Source organism: Scomber scombrus, chromosome 8 (genome assembly GCF_963691925.1).
Source record: "Scomber scombrus chromosome 8, fScoSco1.1, whole genome shotgun sequence".
Classification (NCBI taxonomy): Eukaryota; Metazoa; Chordata; class Actinopteri; order Scombriformes; family Scombridae; genus Scomber; species Scomber scombrus.
Window position 1 is genome coordinate 15,919,952 of NC_084977.1, and position 18,460 is coordinate 15,938,411.

At 40.5% G+C, this 18,460-nt stretch overlaps 1 protein-coding gene across 1 annotated transcript; it reads right to left on the minus strand.

Annotated features, from left to right (window-relative positions):
* Window positions 1–1,990: 1,990 nt before the first annotated feature.
* tnfaip8l1 (tumor necrosis factor, alpha-induced protein 8-like 1) lies at window positions 1,991–18,324 on the minus strand. The gene is made up of 3 exons (XM_062424663.1): window positions 17,790–18,324; window positions 5,228–5,507; window positions 1,991–4,474 (listed from the first exon to the last, which is right to left on the minus strand). Exons 2-3 carry the CDS (start codon window positions 5,497–5,499, stop codon window positions 4,186–4,188), a joined length of 561 nt encoding a protein of 186 aa, XP_062280647.1. The 5' UTR covers window positions 5,500–5,507; window positions 17,790–18,324; the 3' UTR covers window positions 1,991–4,185.
* Between the last annotated feature and the right edge of the window lie 136 nt (window positions 18,325–18,460).

The following is an 18,460-nucleotide window of genomic DNA, read 5'->3' on the forward strand; positions in this document are numbered from 1 at the left end:
TTTGAAAGACTTCTAACTTCCAAGCTGACTGTCATAGCTGTGCTTGCCAGAGGGGAGAGCACCTTTAAGCATACTGGATGAGTAACGATGTGGAGGGACTACAAAAGCAAAGTAATACATAATAAGCAGCGCTCACTCTGCTCTGCTCAGGCAGCTAACCTACATGAGATTGGTGTTGAGAATTTTTTTTTTGGAGCTGCTTAACAGGTCAGCAAAGGCCTCATGTGAGAGGGGCCGCTCCTCTTACACGCAGCATACACTGTAATACGATTCAGAAAGTATGTATGCAAATGTTAGATTGGGATGTTGGTCTTAACTTTGGATTTCGATAGAAATGAGGAACAAAAACAGTTCCATTGAGGAACAGAACAATGTGGTGACCAAATATTTTATTACTGTATGTAACCTCACTGGGTGTCAGTTATAGTCGCTGTGCCAGGTACATCTCCTGCTATGCTGCAGCATAAATCAACAAATCCATATTCCTCAGCTGATTTTGTTTAAATTGGATAATGAAGCTATCATCATAGAAACAGCTGAATCATTTTGCAGTTTTTTCTTTAATGCCTCTCTTCTCTTGACTGCAATCTCAGTACCTGTCATTCATTAGGCCTAAAAGGCATCTTCATTGGCTTTGATGATAAAAGGAAATCTAGAAATAGGAGTGTGATGTTGCACAAATGCGGAGTGTTGCCTGCTGTTTGAACACAATGCCCTGTGGTTTGTTTTGCAACACCACCCAGAACTCAAACATTAGAGTGTTTGTGACCGTATTGACAACCAGCCAGAGTTTGCTGTGTTATGCCAAAACCAACTGCCTGTACCCTTGAAGGGATGGACCGTGAAAATCCTGCTCAGTTTGTCCTTCCTCCTATACTATCACTGTGAGTGTACACAGCCAAGCAAAGATTTCAGGGTGTCATTTTCAATCCTAGTGGAAAGTGTGACGATACGATAGCTCTCCTCAACTTTGTTTAGTGCAGGTTAAGAGTTTGGCTCACAAATCATAACTTGATAATCTGCTTTCGGACATGAGTGGAAAGAGTAATGGGTCCCTGTACGCTTCGTCTTTTCAGTTCCCTCCTTCTTACGATGCTGGACAGCACCTTTGTCACTTCATTATGTCAAAATGATAATTATGCCCCAGTGGAAGCTCGCCTCACCAAAATGTATTAGAGCACTCAGTCACATCTACTGATAATCAAGTCGTGACTGTCATTTTGAAATTGAAAATTGTCACTGGAGTGTTTGAGCGAGGCACACATTGGAAACTAAAAAAACTTTCCCTTCCTTTCTTGATTTTTGGCTCTTACATAACTACACTAAAAATCAGAACAGGCAGAGATGAATCATTATGTTGATGTCAGGATATTTTAGCTTTGTTTGACATCATAGTTAAGTCAAATAAAAAGAGGATGAAGTACACAGGGAGACAATTAAATGTGACCGAGTTGTACTCACATCTCAATTTAGTCAGAACATGGTCACCTGAAGTCGGGGGTGTACTCATAAAAAAAAAAAGGATGTTGAGATAATGACCATTAGACCATTAGAGGGTAATTGGACACTTGGTACTGCAGTAGTTTCAATGTGCTGCAGGGCGGATCTGCAGACGTGCTATCGACCAAATTATCATTCCTCCAAAGTCAATGGCAGTTTAATTCATACAGTGAGTCTTGCTCATGGTTTAAATTTCCAAAAACAGAGCTGTTTAATACATTTCCTGTTCTACCTTTGACTGTCAAGTGGAAAAAAATGACCTAAACATTAAATGTATGTGAGTCTGATGGGCTTGTGTTTACGTTCATGGTTTCCCAACAATGCTGGGAGCAGGAGGAAGGGATTTGCTCAACTAAATCCAGGTCAGGCACAGTCAGATTACTCCCTCCAATCTGGCCGGAAAATTCCAACATCCGACATACAGATGGGAAGACACTCGTTGGGAGTGTTTAAAAAAAAAAAGAAGAAGACAACGAGAAATGTATTCTTTTAAAAAAGTAAATTGTATTATATTTATTGTGTATAGATACAATACAGAGACACAAAAACAATCATATATACACAAGTGAAAATAAAAACATTTCACAATTCACAAGAGTAAAAATGCAACAAGGAAAGTATGAGTCATTGAGAGTTTTACTAAAATAAACAGGGCTGTTGAAAAGGTTCCTGATCTTTCTATCTTAGTATGACATTGATTTAAACTGAGGGAAAACCCTGAGATGTGAGGGAATTGGAGAAAATGGCATCTAAAGATAATTAAAGTCAACTACTTTTGCTACAAAAAGATTTACTTTTATAGCCTCCCAAAATGACGCAAAATGAGTCTAAGATACAAGAATACACTAAAAAAAAAACGTTGTTTTCATCATTATCAGAGTTACTAGTAATCAAGTGCATACGGTTTTCTGTAATGTTTCTCAGGAAAAAAGGCTACATTTTGAGTAACATCAGACTTCTTTTCTTTGGCAGAGCTGCTGTGGATGAAGTTAAAGTTTCAGCAATCCTATCTGGAAAAGCACAGTGCTTATTATACGGCTCAATTTCCAATTCTCTCACAGATACACACAGAAACGCGCACACACACACACGCGCGCACATGCACACACACACACAGAATACAAAATGAGGCCGCAGCACAAAACAATCTCCCAGACAGGCTCAGTGATACAAACACACAGACAAAAAAGGAAAGATGGCTATTATGTGAGGTTTGAGAGGGATAGTATAGTAGTAACTATTCATATGCTCCTTTATAAGGAAGAAACACAACATCTTTCACTCCATTAAAAAAGACTTGCAACGCGCGAACATCTCCATCACATTACATGAGGCTGCTGTGTGGTGAAATAGAGTAGCTGCTCGATGGAGGCAGGCTTCAGGCCATTATACCACTGCCCCAGAGCTGGGAGCTATAATTGCAGAGGGAGAGTACAATCAGGTACTGTGTTTGTCTCTGCTCTAATCTCTACACCCTGCCTGGCCTTTTTCATAGACATGGAGCTGCAGTTTTTCGCCCAGCCTTTCATCTGGCTGCTCAATGGGAGTCTTTTTAGTTCAGATCTGTCAGAATTCGAACAAGAGTTTTAGTGCTTTTTGGATAGACCTGAGGCAGCGCCAATAAATCTGTAACACAGCTGACATTGAACTCCAGAATCTATTATGACTACTACTTTGCGAACGCTATCACTTTATTCCCCTCTGATAAAATGCCAGCGCAACCTTTGCACCTGGTGCCACATTGTGCTGCTCCCCTGCTGTGATTATGCCATTTACAGACACAAAGTTTTTCTGTGAGTGCTTTTAAAGCACACAAGCGTGCAACCAGTGAGACATCTGAGTCAGAGCAGAGACAATGCAGCACGATCAAATTCCTACATGTTGATGGTCCCCCTGTGACCCAAATACTTCATTGTTGTGGTGGCATGTGGTAGATATAAACCAAGCTATTAAAAGCAAAACTGGGTTCATATATGTCAACTATAGCCTGGTCTCTCTACAAAGTGGAGTTCAGTGCATGATGGTGAGATCTGTAAATGCAGGCTAAGCAGGATTACTGCTGTGCTTCACATGGTTTCACTATTGCAGGAAAGTACAGTACAGCGCTTGTTCAGGATTGAGTGCAATACCACTTTTAGAAAAAAAACAAAACAGAACAAAAAAAAAAAAAGGTCACTTATTTATGTCCTTGGGTATTACGAAGAGACAGAAATTCACTTTCTTTCCTCTCCTGGTGCTCCCAAAACCATTTTCGTCCATTAAAGGCACCTTACAGAGATATAACTGAAGGCCTGTGCCTGGATTTGTGTCTTTTTGACTAAGTAAGACAGCAAGCTTTGTGCCCTTGGAATGAAGAAAAAAATGTGTTTTTTTTTAGGGCACAGTTGTCAAGGCTCCTACCTCTGAATATACTGATAAGAGCGTGAAGTTTTACATTCATTTAAAATAACATCTGCTGGGTATAACAAAAAACAAAGTCAGGCTAAAGAGGAATTAGACTTTGGACTAACTAGCCAAGAGAGTTTCAGTGTTACAGTAACATTTGAAAGGCACACACAATCACAAACCAACAAATGAAAAAATAAATGTTCATGATTGTCACCTCAAAAAAAAAAAGATATCCTGCAAGATGGTACATGAGGCGTGACTAGAGGTAAAGGTGCCTGATAACGAGGCCTACAGAGGTCAGAGGTTCCCCTCGTCGAGCATCTTGTTTACACCGTTACAGATTCTCTGCAGGTGAGCGCGATAAACCTCAGTGGGCCCGTAGAGAGCCGCCAGGAAGTCGCAGTCGGCGAAGTGATTGAAGACGTGGTTGACGCGTGAGTGGCTCTTGGCTGTCAGGTGGCGTTTGATGGCCTGGTGCAGCAGTTCGCGGCACTCATTCAAAATGGCGCTCATGACCCGGCGGTCAAAGGTGAACTCGATCTGGTGGAAGCTGACCGCCGTCATGGCCAGAGTGTGGACTTTCTTCCTGTGAGACAGACGGAGAGGAGAGGCTGTCAGTTTCTAATTCTGACTGGAGCAGCAGAAGCAAAGTGAAATCGGTTGGGTAAAAAAAGAAACTGCTGTCTTGTGATTTTTTTTTAGAGAAGTTTTACAACCCCCACTCTCCATATCTATCATAGCATTGTCCTTTGCAGCGATACATCTCCATGCTAATATAATCACCATTCTCCATACTGCGCACTTATGTCAGTGTCACATGCCCCCAAGCTGAGTTGTACTATTTTAGTGGAAAATAAACTGATCGTAGAGTCAATTCCCTTAATTTGCTTCCATCAGCACACAAAAATGTAGTTGAACTGCAGTTCTTCCTACTTGGAGCTCTCAATCAGAACTCACTCCTTGCTGTTTTTTTTGACATTTGTCACCTTCTGACACACAATATAACGTTATTTAAATGTGCTATAAAGTCTCAAAACCTTTTCATTCAAACCCCTTAAAAGTAAACAATGTAAAAAAACTATTTATTAGGTTTCCTTCTGAGAGTTAGTACAGAGCAGGAGCCCTCAGGCAGGAAGTTAAAAAATTCACCTTCCAAACCCCCTAAAGCACAAAGTAGTGCTCGTTTAATCTGAACACAAACAGAAATGTAACGAGGCTAAGGAGGGTATTTACATTTTTATCACTAATAAAAACAGTTAATTTTTTGCCGCTCAACTAATCAACTAATCGGCGCAGCCGAAAATGTTTAACTATTCCCTGAATGACCGTTGCTGCCCACCTGAAGGTCTCCACCAGGATCAGCTCCTCGCTGCTGAACTGATTGTTTCTGTAGAGCACTCCCAGTTTCACCACCATCTTGATCAGGTTCTTGATGATCTTCTGCGACTCTTTGCGGTTGCGGGTGTACTCCTTAGTGACACGGTACAGCTCGTCCAGCACTTCGCTGCTGGTGTCGTCGATGAAGAGGTTGGCCATGCTCTTTGTGGCCATCTTGCTCATCAGCTTCTTCTGCGCCTGCAGGGCTAAGCTCTTAGTGCTGAAGGAGTCCATCGTCGAGTCTGGAGAAATCAGATGCGGAGAGAAAGAGTAAAGAGAAGAAAACGGTTTAGTTGGGTGTTTATTCGTAACGTAAAGACACTTCTAATGATGAGTGAAAACATGTTTGGTTTCTATGACTAATACACACACAGATATAAACAGTAAAGAGCTCTTTCTTGGACATCAACTCAAACTTTCTAATTTTTGGAAGTAAAAAAGGACCAAACATATTTCCCTGACAGCTTGCAATGTGTGAGGTTATTGCGAGCAACATCTACACTAACACTGTTTAAACTGCAGGGCCGAAAACCGTCCCCTTTATCACATAATGAGCCATGGCAGCTGTCAAATTAGTCCCAGCAACCCTCTGGCTCGTAGCCTTCCAGATAGAGAAGAACGTTTCAGTGTCCATGTAGGAGTGAAGTTGGCCACAGCACGACTGTGCAAAATGTAATCTGGACGTCTCATCTGCTGAGCATGTTTCAAAAACAAGGTGTGTGTGTGTGTGTGTGTGTGTGTGTGTCAGAGTGAGAGTGCCAACTCACTCACTCCACACGTGTTGCTTGATTTATGTATGATGCTGCTGCTGCTGTGTGTGGATGGATTGTGAGCCGAGGCACGGTGACTCAGTGAAAGGTTGCGCCTATGACAGAGACTCATAAATAGTGGGGGTCACTGAGGCTGCCAGATTTCACATCCCCCATCTCCCCAATCAAATGAGGCAGGTCCACAGCACGCAACATCATTTCAGCATTCTGCGGGTCACTTCTTCGGGTTTGTATATTCGGTTTTTCAAAAATAATATGAATTTATTTTCCCTTGTGCTCCCTCTCTGAGGTTCACATATCTCCAAGGATAACCTGGAGTACACAAGAGTAAACAGGCAGAGACAAAGTTGTTTTCCACAAGTGCCTTCTTACACTGGCATGAGGAGTATGAATCAAGGTGACAGAAGGAGGCGAATGAGTTCATTTTGACACGAGATGGACACCACTTTCAAACACTTACAAACAAATGTATTCCTCAAATTTTGAACCTCCCTAAAATTAATTATAGAAATCTTGAAATAGGGCTGCAAATACTCATTATTTTCACTAATACTGATTATGAAGCACCAGTTCAAATCCAAAAGATATTTAATTTACAATAATACAACACAGAAAAACTGAAAATCCTCACATTTTACAAGCTAGAACCAGAGATTCAATTATCATGTAATTTTCCCGTGATAATTCGCTTAAACAAGCTGCTATTTGTTTCAGCATCACACTGAATGCTAAACTTAGTCGTAATTTATTCCCAGTCATGTGTGTAGAAAATTACACATAAACCGTGTCCTTCAACACAGAGTTCAGATGTAATTTCCTCCCAATCATATGTAAGGAGATACTCCAAGGTTGTTCCAGACACACACACACACACACACACACACACACACACACACACACACACACACACACACACACACACACACACACACACACACACACACACACACACACACACACACACACACACACACACACACACACACACACACACACACACACTTAACAGATGAAAAGGAGGAAATAGGACACGAGTCAATACAGTCGGTGGCAGGAGGAAACACATATATCATAAAAATGTATTATAATTTATAAGATGAGGGGAAGAGCCCGTTAGGCTGGGCACTAAATGTCAATATTTTTTTGGCACTAACTGAATGTATCCACACAATGTATTAAAAACTGCAAAGTGCTGAAAGCTTGGATCGAGTTGTTCCTCCAAGTCATGTTGTTAATTTTTTTATTATTCAAATCAACATTTTTGCTAATTTTAGACTGTAACTTATTTAGACAACGCCTTCATTTATATGAAGAATGAAGGATTTTTAAGAAAAATATGCCTGCAACTAACAATTATTATCATTATTGATTAACCTGCACATTGTTTTGTGTGTTTTGTTGATAAAATATGAAACATTTGTAGAAACATGTTTCAATATTTCCCAGAGACCAAGGTGACATCTTAAAATGTCTGACTGTGTCTGAACAACAGCCCGAAACACAAGAATATTAAGTCAACAATGATACAAAACAGAGAAAAGCCGTAAATGAGGTGGGGGCTTGACAAAAATGACGATCAAAATAGTTACAGATTCATTTTCTGTTAATTGACTTATCGACAAAACAGCTCCAGAGGAAACATAATTACATCTTTCAACATAAAGGTACGGAATAATGTCTAGACTTATATCAGCACCACTGGTGAAAAACAATACCCAATTAATCAATAATTAAAGAAATTCACATGCAAATAAGTGAATGAGTTCTGCGCCTCGGGGGAAAGAAAATACATAAAAATGAGGATCAACAGTCAGATCTTGTTTCCTTGATAAATCTCACTGTCTCTGATATGCTGAACGTAGCTTAATAGTTGACAGCCTCAGTGAACACAAAAATCATTATATTTAAGCAAACTTTCCTTTTCACATCACACTAGGGGATTCATCTTCTTCTTTTTTTTTATTTTTTTTTAATTTTTTTTACAATATCCCTTCAAATGAAAGTAACCCCTAAAGCCTGAAAATCTGTGTGACTGGCAGACTGCCGAATCACGTGCTGAAGGACAATACAGATCCAAAGCAGGAGAGGTGATATTAGAGTAGCAGACAAAATGAACGGTGACACATCCCTGCTGGGTGACTTGTGATTATTTTACTGTTGTAACTAGAAGGCGTTGTGTTTTCTGCTGCTACAGTGTGACTTTCATACCCCTCCCAACACCCCCCATCTCCTCCTCTCTCTCTCTCTCTCTCTCTCTCTCTCTCTCTCTCTGCAATGCCTCTCCAAGAATATCAATAAGACTCCTTAGAGAGAGTCAGCAGGATGCTTCCCAAGGAGGAGACGCACGAGGAGAGAGCGAGAGACAGACGCAGGGAGATGGAGATAAAGGGGCGGGGGTGTTACATATCAATCCTCAAACATTTGGGAAATGTAGGTGTTGAATACTCATACTGAATGCGGTTCACTCCATCTCTGCGTGCAGGTGCTGGACGTTTAATCAGGCCTCTCGCTGTGCTGATCAAGGATCACTGGCAGAATCCCTGCTGACCGTTTCACCATCATGATCGTAACTCTACAAGTTGCCGAGCTGCACTTGTTACAAAGAAGAAAAAAAAAACCTGCTCTGATGCAATGTGTGTGAAACAGATAACAAGAAGAGAGACAGTAGCTGCGTTTCTAACTGTCAAACGAAATTTAAGCGAACTTTTGAAATGTTTGCAAAAAAAGGGAAACCCCCCCCCCGAAGAAAAAACTAATTATGCGTTTCCATCGACTAGTTCAGAGCGAATACACTCGGCTATGCAAGAAGACGTTTTTAATGGGAAACAAAACAAGTCGCCATTGTCATGTCAGCTCGTATTGGTTTCTTAGTTGCTACGATCTGCTGCGTTTTTTTTGTTATGGGAATATCCGGGAAGACGCCGACAGCGGAAACAACTGATCAATCATGTGAGTTGAATGTTTGCTACATCAGAACTTATTCAATAAAGGTTTTCATTTCGCACATTAACTCAAAAAAAGCAAAAACCACCGCAAGCAAGTGTAAACACTCTTTAAAATTTGCCAATTCTATCAACATTTCCTCAAGCCATACTTCAAAATGTGAATAAAAATACACAAATGAAAACACTGAACAAAACCAGAACAGAACTTCCTGTTTGAGTGTACTGTGATCTTTATCTCTATGACAGCAGTCCGCTGAAAACAATCACTTTGTCCAGCTGTCACCCTCTAATCAAAATGGTCAGCCTCAAGAGAAGAATCACTTATCGCAACGCTTAAAGTCAGTCTGCATTTACCTCATCGTGCTCTTGCTGAACGGATGTATAAGAGTTTTGAAAAGGGCAAACTGGATAATGGACACATTAAGAACAACAACCTTTTTCTCAGATTGGAGGGTGATTTGAAAGTGCTCATTAAATTCCACTCTCGTTGGGCACCGGAGCCGTCGTAGCTGTCAATTCTGTGAAGGCTATTGATGAACAGAAAACGAGGAAAGAAGATGAAAATGAAAGTGTTTCTCTCCATTGGCTCTTAAACTTCAGAGAAGTTTGAATAATTCTGTAATTTGATGACAGTTAAACGTTAAGCTCCATTTAAACCTGTGTAAATATTATTAGAAACTTAATTCGTTATAAACTTAAATCTTAAAAAGGTCAAAGGGGACGCCAATTCCTCCAGCATCAAGCTCCCCATTCAGAAATGAGGTGGAGCTATCACTCAAAGCTGAAGAATCACATAACAGACCCCTAGCACTCTTATCTTAAGGATGGAGGAAGATCCTCACTGTGGCTCTCGTTTCCTCCCTCTGTTTCCCCACAGCAAGAAAAATAAAGGTTTCATAGAAAAAGGTTCTCATGGGACGAGCGCTCCGTATGATGAAAAGGTTTTCGACCAAGGATTCCTTTTTTTCTGGTGACTTTGCAGCATCAGAGTGGTTAGTGCCAAATCTAAATGGCCTCTGAAGTCCAGTGCCCAGGGACAGCCCGGCCAACCCTGACACAGCGTCTCCACAAAATTTATAGAGGCAGAATTTTAACGGATTTAAGGCTGAACAAGACATGACAGCAACAACACTGCAGAGTGTTGTAGCAAAATATACGAGCTACAGTCGTCATAGCACGCAAACAAACATCTGCACACTGGCACGCACGCACATTACTGCTGGTCTGGCATGCTGAGCAGCTGAAAAGGAAATGAAAAACAAAGACAGACTGCAGCCGCCAACAGCTCCTCAGCGTAATTACGATAGTTAAACGAGATACAAAATCATCGGCTCGCTCAGAACGAGGACACGTTCACTCACAAAGACGTGTAGTTGAAAAGCTCAGCAAACATGACTCATGGAAATGAAACCTGACCTTAGACCAGCGTTGGATGGATGTCTCATGACAGTGAGGGAGTCTGGGTAATGTACTCACCCTCATGCAGGTGTAGACAGTCTTGTCAAGGCTGCGTGACAGTCGGGCTGAGGGATCGAGGTAAAAAGAGGCTCATAATGATGAAGATGTAACCTCACTGTCCTTTCCAGTCTTTATTACTGAAGTTGGGTCGGATGAAGCTGGATCGCCTCTTCATTATCTGGGTTTAATGTGCTTTGCCACATTTGAAGAAGCCACTTTCAACTTCAAGAATATTGCGATGGTCATCCTTCCCTATTTTGACATTTTATTTACCACTGATCAATTAATGACCAAATCAATCAGCAGATTAATCAGGTGTGAACGTACAATGTGCCGCCCTAATAGCTAATAGTTTAGCCCAGTGGTTCCAAAACTGTGGATTGAGAGCATTTGAGGGGGTCACCAAATAACTTCTGGGAGATACTGATTATTTGATAGTAACTCCTTTAAATAATAAAACAATCTGAAAGAGAAAAGGTAATTCTTCAGTTTCAATTTGTGTCCAGGCTGTAAACTGTGATCAAGATGTCTTCAAATTGCTTGTTTTCTCCACGCTACAGTTCAAACCCCCAAAGACAACAAGATTAAACAACAAAAAGATTTTAAAAAAGATTATATTTGAGAAGATGGAATCAGAAACAATTTGGATTTTTCCCCTTGATAACTAACTTAATCAATTCTAAAAATTCTCGATCCTTACTTTGATGTCTTTTTATTCAATTGTTTCATTGGTGAACTCGCTGCAGCATTAATCATGTGTGTTGACCTACTTGCAGAAAATCCACACAAGCCACTTCACATGAACACTAGTGCTCATTGCTCGTATTTAATGTAAATCCTTCATGATGTGAGCGTAGCAATGCTTTTCCAAAGGGAGGCATCCTACATACAGCACCTCCTGTACATCGACTGTCAGTCAAATCAAAGCTGACGTCTGACAGGTGACAAAGGGACAGAAATTGGATACACCTGCAGCGTCCACCCACTCCACCCCATCGCCATCAAGCCTCGTGAGGAAGAGGAGGCCGCAGTATCCAAAATATCACCACTCTAATAGCTGCTGCCAATCTAGACGGCTTGGTGGATACTGATAACAGCCGGCATAAAGAGAAAAAAAAGCCAATGAAAACTGTGTCTCTACAGTGCTTGGCCACCACAAGTTGCTAAAAAAGCTTTGGCAGACAATGTAGAACTTTCCATGACACTTCGTCGCACAAGTGATTGGTTGATGGCAGCAGAAAATGTCACGACTTTCAAGCTCTTCAGGGATCACTAGTCACATGGATTGGGGTACTGTGACCCTGAAAGAGATGACTCCATCAGCAGAGAAAATCTTCTCTGCTCTGGGATGGAAGTGATTACTGAGAGGAGCTCTGTATTTGTGGGGATTTACTGCTTTCACTCTCTGAATAGACACAAATCATACAAGAATTGTGCACTACACAACACAAACAAAAACCTATAATCTGCTCTCAACATAAAGTCCGTAATTATCTCTATTACAGTAACCTTTTGCTGCTGGTTACTCTCAGCTAATGGTGGCATACATGAGTTTTAATATTTCCATCTTCATCAAAAACAGAGAGGATATTTCATCTTCTTAGTCCTGTACTTTCTTCCTAAAGCATAAACATTTAAGTATCTTGGTGACAACATTACATCGGACATCTGAGACGTGCCTGGTGAGAGACTAGCCAGTGACCTTTACCATATGTTCCCCCGCTCCTCCTCCTCCTCCTCCTCTCTCCTGCTGCTTTCAACTGTCCAATTAACACTAGATACCATAATCTGAATCTTAAAAGCTTGAAACAGGTCGAAACGCCAACAGATAAAAGTAGTGAGAACTGAATTTGGGGCTGAAATTAATAATTATTTTAATGTTGATTAATCAGATCATTATTTTTCTCAATTAATTGATCTATTACATGTCTACAAAAAGTAGTAAAAAATGTCTAGCACAGGTTCTCGAAGCCCAAGGTGATCTATTAAAATTGCTTGTTTTGTCCGACTAACAGTCAAAAATCCATAAAAATGTATATTCATGAAGTAAGAAACACATTTTTCTCTTTTTGGCATTCTGGCTTAAAAAAATGACTTAAACAATTAATCAATTATCAAAATTGCTTCTGTTTGAAATGCACTTTTTGAAAAGGGCCTGAAAGACATCTGAAACACAGACGCAGCAACATCTGCAGCCTCTTTTTTACGATTCTGCACAATAAAAAACTGCCACTGAGAAGCTGGTAATGTTCAATTTTGTGAGATGCTGTCAGACTGTTGTTGATTTAAGTATTCTGCTCATTAATCGTTTGATCTAAAAAATGTCATCACAATCTCCGCCGAGCCCCGGGGGAAATCCTTAAATAGCTTCTATTATCTGAGAAACAATCCAAAAGCAAAAAGATATTCAGAAGGCGATCACATAACACAAAGGAAAGTAGGAAATCCTTACAAGTGTGAAGCTGGAACCAGAAAATGTTTATTTGTGCTTGAAAAATGACTTAAAAGATTAATTGATTATCAAAATGCTGCAGTTTTGATTATTTTTTATAGCGATTAACAATTGTTTTTCTGTACTACTGAATATTATGATAACTTTTAGACCACACTTATGGCCATATTGTGATGGATTTGAGGGCGGCAGCATAATATAAACACTTTTCAATACAGCACAATTGAGCTCTAACACACAGAGTTGACTCACCACATCTCACCTGACACAGCGCCAACAAAAACTACACATTAGCGTCATAAAAGCAGCATTTACTGCAGAGCTGTAGACCTGGACTGGATCATGCTGCACTGTGTACACTCCCTCCTCTACATACTGTATTTGCTTTGCCGCCTTTTGGTAGCACTTCCACAAGCATAATGTAAATAAAAAACAGGCACTGTGTGAACAGGTGGAGTGAGCCGGACGACTATTCTACCTTTTCCAAAGCCGTGAAACATTAGATGAATACAGAGTCGAATTTAGAGCTGAAACAATAAGTCAATTCGTAAATTAGTCTTTTGACAGAAAACTTATCAGCAACAATGCGTAACTGAAATCCCCCCATTTCCAGCCTCTCAGTTGTGAGGATTTCCTGCCTTTTCTTTGGTCGTATGTGATTGTAAACTGAATAAACTGTTGACTGGACAAAACAAGCAACGTAAAGATAAGATCACAAAGACAAAGCCTTTCGGAAACTGATGGGCATTTTTCCCTTTTTCTGTCAAAATAATAAAAAAATAGTCTTTAGTTGCAGCCATAAAAAGAAGATAATAAAATTGAGACCAAGCTTCTTGATCATGACTGAAAGCATGACGGATGTCATTAAAATGCGCTCTAATGGGGCAACTTCTTTCTCTGCAGATTCTCCCCAGCTGTATGATATAATCTGTCTCCACTTTTCAGAAACAATAGACAGTGCTGGTAGTTATATAAGGTACATCCGTGCTTTGTGTTCAGAGAGGACAAGTAACCACTCAAATGAGCTGCACGACTGGAGCCACTCCACTGTGAGGGAATCAACAGCAGGATTTCAGGACAAGCGAACGCTGCGATTTCATCTTTCATCAACTTTTGTAGTGTTTGTCTCACCCTTCTCTTGAGATGTTGCATAACAGAGGAGGCGCTGACTGCTAATAAGAGGAGCTGGTGTGAGGGAACAATTGTGTGTGTGTATGGCAGCTGTGTGTTTGTCTCGCTGGTCTTGCTGTTCACACGCACACACTCATCTGGTGCGGTGGCTTTGACATGAGAGTCATAACTGCATCAGAAGCAAAAGGCGAGCATGTAATATAAAATATGGGCACATACCAAATGCATGCTTTGCTTTGGATGCAGTATGTATGATGGTAATGTGCTGTCGCCTTCTCATCTTCCCACACAGTCATCATCTGTGAAGGCTTGTGCAGATCTGCTGAGAAAGGAGGCAATCAGTGCCTTTCACTCAGACATCTTGTCCCTTTTTTAACAGTTTTCTCAGATCTGCCAGAGCCCGCCGAACAATTAATAATTAATACATCGGCATATAATGGATCGGGGATTAATAATTCAGCCTGCCGATTTGTACTAAAATAGACCGGAGGCTAGGAGAAGTCTGCTACGGCGCAACAGGTTAGGGCAGCGATGTGGATTAGAAGGAAAGCGGACCAGCGGCTCGTACAGTAAAAAGACGGTGGCAGTGAGATGATGGCTTTAATTTAGGAACATCAGTCAGTGTTGCGCATGTATAATAAGGCTGGGAATACAGCAGCATACATCACTGCCGCGCTGCCCGAGGGCCAACACAACACTCACTGACAACATTTGTTCTCGCATTAAAATTCATAAGTGGGTAGTTGTTTGTTACAACTGAGCAGATTTGGCATGACACGTAAGAATAATAGAGAATATAAAGAAGAGAAACACCAACCCACTATCACGTGACTTTACTTTGACTGCTGTGTCCAAGTTTTAATTACATATTATTTACAATATAATTAGTATCTTAAAAGCGCCGCAAATAACTAAAGACATAATCAAGGTGCTAAAGGGTGCTTGAGCTATGACTGATGTCTGGGCCAATGACACTTTAATTAAGGCCACCATAAGAGCAGGGCACATTATGACTAATTTTCCTCACCTCAAGCCCAGAGAGTGTAATTTGTTAACTTTGTATGTTAATGGAGTGGAAAATACCAGTGTGCTTGGCTGTAAGAACAGCGGGGATGGAGATCAGTGAGAACAACAGGGACCAATATCAGAGGACATGGCTGTGACTAATAGACTACTTGAGTGGGATCTCAAATGAATCCAGTCTATTACGTCGACTGGCAAATAGCGCCATATCTCACTCTTCCCGTTTGAAACAATGCCACAGTATTTGCAGGTCATGCAGCTCTGCTCTTTCATACAAGGCCACATGTTCGGACTGTTTCAGGTTTCCAAGGAAACTGGAGACCACATGTGTGCTAAGATGAACTTTGCAGCCTAGTAAAAGCAGGTCAAACACCACTCTTGTCATGTCAGTGAGTTACCATGGATTCTTCTCAGCAAGAACAACAGTGTCTCAAACATTACTTCTGCAGTTTCTAGCTCTGCCCCCATAACACTGCATGGGGAATGTCTGGCAACGTGGTTTTATTGTCCTTTTCTAAAAGACACTCGGAGGAAGGGATCCTCACAATTACACTGACATACACATAAATGAGGCTCACCAGCCTCTGCCTAGACCTGACTAATTATTGTACATTATTATTTATTGTCTCTCAGATTCATACTGTCCCGAAACAATGATAAAGTTGTTGTGGAGCACAAAGCTATGATTAATGATGAAAAGCAAATACTCATTAAAATCAGTCATGGATGAAATCTAAAACAAAAGTACTTTGATTGTACTTCTATAGTTCTGTGTTCCACTTTCAATATATTTCCATGCAGTCCAAGGAAAGGGACACCAATTTGATTACTTTAGTGATGATTCGCATCAATTACCATATTGATTTAAAAAATGTATCTTTTTTTACATTACAAAATGTCAGAAAATACAAAAAAATGGCCATCATAATTTCCTAAATCTCACACCTTCAGGTTGGTTGTTCTGTTCCACAAACAGTGTTCAAAACCAAAAGAGATTAAATGTACAAGCAAGACATTGCTCCTTTTTGAGAGGTCACAGACCATGATGGTTAGAAACCACTGATTTAGCCTCCAAATAACAGTGTGGATAAATGCCCACCACAATTTCCCAAAGAGGCGCCATCACCATCACAGTCCAAAACCCAAAGATACTCATTAAAATGATATAAAACAAAATGCAGGAAATGCTCACAGTTGAGAAGCTGGAACTACTGTAGGAGATGTTTGGCATTTTTGCTTGAAAAATGACAAAATCAGTCACCGAAATTGCTGATGGGATAACTTTCTGTTTGTGTACTACTTGGTAAATCAACAAATGGTTTTAGTTCAAGGTTTTTTGGCCTGTATTTTTACATACACTGGCCAACATGTACAGTAAATGTTGATAAAGCCTTATAGTTATACTGCAATATTCATTTCGGCCCTGCCCTCAACTCACTGGTTGTCAGCTGTTGTTTCCAACAACAAAGACACAAAGTAAGCCCAGGAAACTGAAACACAGTTGGTAGAAGAATGCCAAATCATTTCAACGCTGACACAGCTAATGCAAGAGGAGAGGCATCTCCAAGTCCTAATCCAGGGCCATAATTCATTTGACATGTCTGTAGAGGCTGTGCATGATAATGTGCGCTGCTACCTGCCAGAACCTTGGCTGCACAGTGAAGCTATTCATCCAAACTCAAGCCTTGTTCTGGAGAGGCGCTTTACAATGTAAACACGCCAATGTGTTACAAAACATATCAGTGTTTTCAAAACATATGTCTGACTCTTCACCCTTTCATTCCCGGTGTGCAGTAGACTACAAGGATGTATGTGGTGCTGGGATGAACATTTAGTGACCTTTTTCTTCTACATTTCCTTAATTTCCTGTAAGACGTTCAGAAAAAGATTTTGTAGTGCAAGACATGAAGTCCTTATGAAAGACTGTCTCACATGAGCACATAATATGCAAATTATCTCAGTGTTGCCCTACAAATAGTCTGTCTTTGTTCTAGCATGTTCCTCGAGTAGTAGATTAATTCAGCACATCTGGTTCGAAGCCCTATGAATACTGAATTTGAAATATTTGGATAACTCTGATGCAAAAGGGCGTGCCATTAGGCATGCTATCCAATTTTCCAACAACTGGTTTCACATACAGTAACACCAAACATGGGGGGAAACCCATTCTGAAAAGCTTCTCATTAAACTTCAATAACTGAGCTAATAAACCTGATTAGAAACCCTCATTAAACTTCAATAATTAAGCTAATAAACATGATTAGAAAGCTTCACTCTCAATCACATGCCTTCTCTATTAACTGTTTCTCCACTTTTTTGATCTAGTGTTAATATCAAACATGATAGTTGCTACAGACTGATATCTATCACATTAAATCAATAACTCTAAACCTGGATCAATATTATTATTAAAAATAATCGTCTAATATCATATGAGCCATAATAAACTGAAGCACATTTAGCTGCCAGTGGTTGCTAAGTTACTAGCTAGGTTTATTGTGTAAAATGCTATATGAATCACGTCCTGACTGATAAGCTACAAAAATACCAACTCCGTATTAAAAAACACAGCCGCTCAAAGAAAGCCAAGTTAGCTAAACTAGTAAACAAAATGAAGTGTTAATAGGTCCATGTTTGTGAGTGCAGCATGACTGTAGTTAACTTATAAAGGCTAATTAAGTGCAAAGTGACGGTCTTGACCACAGGCCGCTGATAGCGTTAGAAAGTACTCAACCGTTAACTCACCTTCTCTCTCAGCTCAGCGGGTCCCAGGTCAGTCGAGAAGATGTTAATCCCTCAAAGTCAAAATATATTCAAGTCTTCATCCTGGCAACGCAAGGACAAGTTGTTTTACAGCATGTTTTTTTTGTTTCTCGGCTTGTTTTTGTTGTATGTCCGTCTGTGCGATAAAAACACGTCGTCGCTTCTTCTTCTTGTTCTGTAACCGTGTATCAGCCACAGATGTGTAAATTATTGAAAGAGCGTTTTTTTCCCCTCGGCTTGCTGTGAGATCGGTTACAAGAGTTTGTTGTAACCCGATTCCTCCTCGTAAAAAAAAAAGTTTCAAACTTGAGGGGGACCTGGAAATCAACAGATTGATGTTGGCTTGAGCCAATGAAGGAGCAACGAGGGAAGCGGACCAGCCCAATCAGCCCAAAAGAAAGGAGCATTTACAGCCAGCGCATTCCCCTGCCCCCATTATGGTTTCCAGTAATTATCCTTGTCCAGTCCCAAGGCTGCACATTTCCCAGAGGAAACGGTGTGAAGGGAACAATGAGCAGGAACTGTGGTGAGCAGTATTTCTGTCATGGAGTGATAAAGTGGCTTGTTAAGTTACACATTAATGAAATACACATCACCATTTAATATCACCCAGTAGTCAAACAAACAAATGCAACAGCCCAAAATACAATTAG

Coding starts and splice junctions, on each gene's coding strand:
- tnfaip8l1 (XM_062424663.1), bottom strand. CDS start 5,499: ATGGACTCCTTCAGCACTAAGAGCTTAGCCCTGCAGGCGCAGAAGAAG. Junction 4,475..5,227: donor ATCCTGGTGGAGACCTTCAG/GTGGGCAGCAAC, acceptor TCTGTCTCACAG/GAAGAAAGTCCACACTCTGG.